The sequence below is a fragment of the Pediculus humanus genome, genomic scaffold, assembly GCF_000006295.1.
Source record: "Pediculus humanus corporis 1103172108294 genomic scaffold, whole genome shotgun sequence".
NCBI classification, from domain to species: domain Eukaryota; kingdom Metazoa; phylum Arthropoda; class Insecta; order Psocodea; family Pediculidae; genus Pediculus; species Pediculus humanus.
In genome coordinates this window covers 1,937-7,882 of record NW_002987863.1, presented here as the reverse complement: position 1 = coordinate 7,882, position 5,946 = coordinate 1,937, and the positions used below count along the sequence as shown (strand labels likewise).

At 23.6% G+C, this 5,946-nt stretch overlaps 1 protein-coding gene across 1 annotated transcript; it reads right to left on the bottom strand.

The window, feature by feature from the left end:
• Positions 1–282: 282 nt before the first annotated feature.
• Phum_PHUM548930 (equilibrative nucleoside transporter, putative) lies at positions 283–2,753 on the bottom strand (the record flags this gene model as incomplete). Its single annotated transcript, XM_002431756.1, has 10 exons — positions 283–409; positions 499–701; positions 813–934; positions 1,046–1,223; positions 1,533–1,679; positions 1,760–1,845; positions 1,932–2,077; positions 2,162–2,300; positions 2,416–2,551; positions 2,685–2,753. The coding sequence occupies 10 exons, from the start codon at positions 2,751–2,753 to the stop codon at positions 283–285; spliced, it is 1,353 nt and encodes a 450-aa protein (XP_002431801.1).
• Positions 2,754–5,946: the final 3,193 nt, after the last annotated feature.

Genomic DNA, 5,946 nt, shown 5'->3' with positions numbered 1-5,946 from the left:
TCGTGTACATAAAATTATAATATCGTTTAAAAAAAATTTTCTTCACGCTCGAAAACATAAAAACAAAAAATAATAATAATAATTAAATAATTTTTTTTTTTTTTTTTTCTTCAGGTTGTTTTGGAAGACTTTTACTATTATTATTATTATTCTTGTTAACAACCCTTATTTATCGACCCTTTAATTATTTTTCCCCCGATCATTTTCTTCAACTTTAAAATTTTCCGGTGATTGATTGATTGAAAATTAAACAACGGGAACGGTGTCATTTGTACAAGAACACTACATGCTAACATTTTGCGCGAGCCAGGGTAACACCATGGAGAAAAGTATACCGCAAAATATTCCAGTCAATAACATTGCTCCGACAAACATTCCAGCCGTGGGTGCAAGAGCCGGTTCGACAGTCCTGTCGAGAATAAATAAACGAAAAATCACAAAAAAAAAAAAAAAAGTGGGAATTTTTAATGACTCCTCTGCTGTAATATATTTATTTACCCAGAAGTGTACATGACTCCCAAAGAGCTGAAATATCCCGATGTGAAACCCATTGTAAGTCCGGCAAACCAAAAAGCCCAATCGTTGTTAATGAGAACGGGCAATACCCTCGAGGATTCCGAAGGTTGAAAGTTACAAAATAAGAAAAATGGTATGAATAAAGCACGTAAAGCTACTGGTATGACCAAATATTTAGGACGAGGCTAGAAAAAAAAAACAAAAAATTTGAAAAATTTTAATTATAAGAGATAATGAACTTTTGTAAATGAAAAAAAAAAAATGGCGGAGTGGGAAAACTAATTGTTTATACTTACCCATCTTACCCAACCACTTAGTAAACTTCCAGCCATGGCAGTTACATTAAATGTTAAAAAACACATAACACTTTCATAATATTTATCTTGTACAAAAAAATCTGGATCAGACTTTTTAATAGCTGAAAAAAAACACAAGAAAAAAATTGATTGTTGATTTTTTTTTTCTTCTGATAACATATCAAATCTTTTGAGAAAAAATATATATATATTTTGTTTTTTGTATAATTTACCTGCATGAGTAGCTGGAAATATAGATAATGTGACAAAAAATACAAAAAAAACATTGAACAGTTGAGGAAATGCCTTTTTAAAAACGTACCAATAAGGAATTTTTGTCTTCCCCTGATTCCTTCTTTTATTTATTAGCTCAGACTTTTTTTTTAAATATTCATGATACCTATAAAATCTCTAGAAACAATTTATTAAATTATGTAATTTTACTATAAATTTGTTCTTCCATGATACCCCCCCCCCCAAAGGGGGAATGGGTAGGTAGGTAGGTAATTTTGAGAACATATTGTAACTGTGAAAAACAATTCGAAAAATTTCAATTCAACCAAAAATTGCTGCTTTTTTTTTTTTTCTTCACACAAGAGCTTATGTAAAATTTTACATGCACAATACCAAAAAATTTTCAGCATAAAATTAAAAAACTATTTTCAAACTAAACTTGAAAAAAAAAAAAAAATTTAATCGATGTCAAAATTTTTTACTTACATTTAAAGGTAATGCAAAAAATGTATCAAAGCACGCCAAAAGCACAAACAAAGCAGTAATAAAATAGTAAACGGCAGCTGTTTTTGTACTCGGTGCTAAAACAATAGCCAAAAGATCGATAATAGCAACAAAAGTACCACTAATATTCTGGAAAAAATAATAAAAAAATATTAAAAAATCCTAAAATTATAAACATTGTTTGAATGATAAGGAATTGAAGTACTCACAGCACCCAAAACTATGGCTCCAGAATATTTGATTGGTAGCCGTGCTGCAATACCGTAAATAGTATTTTGATAAATACCATTTGCCACTAACAAAAAAAAAAAAAAAAAATAATCATGTTTTAAAACCTATTAAACCCTAAAAAATATGTTTCTCATATAAAAAATTACTTACTGTTTACTATAACAACAGTAAAAATGGTTGTCCAAAAAAAAACATCAGGCCACTTGCTTGAATCGACCATAGCCAAAATGACTGTGATTACAAACATAACTACTTCAATCAATATAGACCACATAATTCGAATTGTTAAATTTCCCCTAAAAATATTCATTTTAAATTTATTCTCTCTCCGGGGGGGGGGGTTGTAGAATGATTAATAACAACAACAGCGACATACTTACCCGAGTGGTACGATTATATTGAGCCAACTAAAAGTTAGATTAGGGATTTGAGCTGCGAAACCCACATAAGACAAAAAATATGTACCATAATCTGAACTAACTCCAGTATATTGCTCTGATAGTTTGTATCTACAAAATACTGATAAAGTTTTTTATTAATAATAACTACTCATTCATACAATTAATTTATTTATTTAAAATTAAGTATGCTTTTTATTGGATGATTTCGAATGAGTTAATAATGTGATGAGTACTCACTGCTCTGGCAGTAATGAACATATTCCAGGGCAATAAAGTTCCAATGCCGTGTAGTAACAAAGTAAAATAAACTAAATAGAATTTATCCTCTGGTGGATTCATTTCTAAATTAGCTTGTTCCATTGATAAATTCTGAAATGAATAAATCAAATGTTAAAATATTCATGATGAAAAGTTCAATTCCAGGTAGGAAAATTACTTTAATTGGTTCCAATTATAGAGGTAAGATTTATCTTATTTATTTATTTATTTACACTACCCTAACCTTGAAATTTAATTCATCATCTGATAAATTATTGTCTTCCCAGGCAGGTGTCAATTTTACAGGTTCCATATTCCGTTTGTCCTTTTTTGATTTTTTTTCTGTTGCATTATTTTCTTAAAAAAAAAAAAAAAAATTAAAATTAAATTAGCTTCCAAGAATTATTGTCAATGACATTCAATACATGACAATGAGTAATAAAAATTCAGCGTCTATCCTAAATCAATGAACTCGTAATTTTATATCGAATAATCATTTTTAACAAATTCAAATAAAAAAATTTTATTATTTTTTTTTTTTTTTATAAATACCTGATTTAGGAATATTGGTCCCATTTTTTGAAGATCCTGGTAAAGTACTGTATTCATTGTCACCTTTTTTCTGTTTTTTTTTGGAGTTTTCACTAGGATTCATTTTAAGCACTGTAATTTTTTATTTTTTATTTTTTAAAACAATATACATGAAAAATATAAGATGATTACAAATGAAAAACACACCAGAATACAAAATTTTTATTACTTTTAATTGATAAATAATACGAGTAAGAAATTAATTGATGTTGTATGTATGAGTAAAGAAAAAAAAATTTATTTACAAACTAACCTGATAAATAATTACAAATTAATATTTAATAATTTGATAAACTGCATAATTTCAATGAGTAAATTAATAAAAAATTTAAATCAAATTAAAAACAAAATTAGATGAAATTTTTTGATAAAACAAAAATACCTGTGTAAAAAAAAAATATTTGAAAATGGCGAAGCCCTAAACAAATATTAATAAGCCGGGTTTTACTCTAAATTAAAATTAAATAATATTTACTGTATTAAAATTTTTTTTTTTAAAAAAAAAAAGAAAAACAAAAAAACCGAATAATTATAAAATATAATTCATAAAATGATAATTTTTTATAAATAATCCAATTTAAACCCTGCACGTGATTAAATTTTTTTCCCAATTGATAAATTAATACAAAATAGTAAATCATGGTCAGATAATATTTTTAAATGAATTATAATTTTATCATCAAATGTTTTTTTTTTTTTTTTTTTTTACATTTAAAAAAAAACGAAAATAAAACAAAATGAAAAACGTAATAAATATTAAGAGAGAGAGGAAAAAAAAAAAAAAAAAACGTTCTTAATATGTTTTCTCTTTGAAGTTGACTACTAATAAATAAATTAAAACGTGAAATGATACGTTTCTCGTATGATTTATAACAAAGCTTAAATATATTTTTAGGCGACTTTTACGCCATTTGACGAATTAAAAAAAATGAATAAACGTTTACAAACCTTAAATTATACCTTTTCCAAAACCATTTAAAATTAATTTTCAATAATTTCGTGACAAATTTCATTCATAGATATAATAACTATTTATAATAATAATTTACTTTTTATGAAAACGCTTTTATCAGGGTGGCAACTTTACAACCATCGCGACTCACTTCCCCTAAAAATTACGTCACACCCTTTTTTTTTTTTTTTTTTTTTTTTGAAAAATGATCGTTACTTGAATTACAGTAGTAGTAAACAATTAAAATAAAATAAAAATTTTTTATTTCTCTTCTCAAATTCGATAATAACTATCGAATTAAACTTAATTTTATTTTTATGCACGTTAAATAAATAAATACACAGATAATAATTTTTAAAATTTTAATTTAAACATAAAACAATATAAAAATTAATTAAAAACATCATCATTATTATTACTATAAATTTATTACTTCTCACCTGTGTATTTTTTACCATTCATTGTTTTTTTTATTATTTATTATTTAAACTCACATACTATAAAATAAACTATAAAAATTAAAACATTCTTTTATACAATAAAAAGTAATCTTGACTTTTTAAATAATAATAATAATAGTGAAACACAAACAAATTGAAACGATGCAGTGCCATTTCCTTATTATTTTCGTCCCATTTACAAATCTTATTTAAGAATTAAAAAAAAAAAAAAAAAAACTTGGCACTAAATATATAATGAAGCATTTTATACTAAAATAAAATCTTATTATTAAATCTCATTAATCAAAACAAAAAAATTTTTTTATATATTTATTCAAATAGTAGTTTTGTTACAGAAAAACGAAAAGGGAAATGTTATATTAAAACTTCATACCAACACATTATTATTATTATTATTATTAATTATTTTTTAACATTATGTTAACATATGTTAATAATAATCATCATTAATTAAAATCGTTTGTGTGGGAAATTTATAAAAATTTAATAAGTATTAAAAATATTAATGAATGATGATGTAAAATTTTAACACCTTCAAGTGGAAAATTTAAGGAAATACCCAAAAAAAAAAAATATTTATTTGACCTTAAGGTATATATTAGCCAAAAAATGTTCATAACAATTTTTACAAACAAATTTGTACAAAATAATAATAATAAAAACAAACAAAAGAGATTTTGTTTTGAAAAAACAAATTCAAGACAAATTAAAATTGACAATTTTTAAAATAGGCTTCAATGCTGCTTTCATTATGATTCTAAATTTTACAAAAAAAAAATAAATAAATAAATAAATTATTATTTAATTATTTGAGGAAATTTTATTTAAAAAAATTATTATTTACTCACATTGGTAAATTAAATAAACAAGATGATAATGATGGAATTCTTACAATTGAATTTGATTTCCATATTGAATTAATTATTAATTTCGATATTGAATAACTTGATAAAAATGGTAAAAAATATTCTAATAACGTATTCCTTTCTACTAATATTAATTTAACATTTGTTTTAGTTTGTAATAAATCTTCGTAAATCGTACGCATTATACCTATTGTTTAAAAAAAAAAAATTATTATTTTCGACTGTGTTACTATATATATAAATAAATTGTTAATGGAAAACATATGCAATTATTTTAAAATAATAATAATAATGATAATAATTATTAAGTTTTTTCCTTTGGTTTGAAAAAAATTAACTTGGCAAAGTTTATGAAAACAACTTTTTTTTTTTTTAATGCAAGTAAGTTGTCACTTATTTGTTTAACAAAAAAAAAAGCCTTGAATTTTTTTCTTTTTTCCATGCTCTTAACGACACACACACATTCTAAATATTATTATTATTATTATTATTATTATTATTATTATTATTATTATTATTATGACGTTTGAAAAATACAAGAATTATAATAGCAATAAATAAAAAAATTTATTTATTTCTCTTATCGGTTATCAAAAACGTACAAATATTTAACATCACGACACATGAAATCTAATA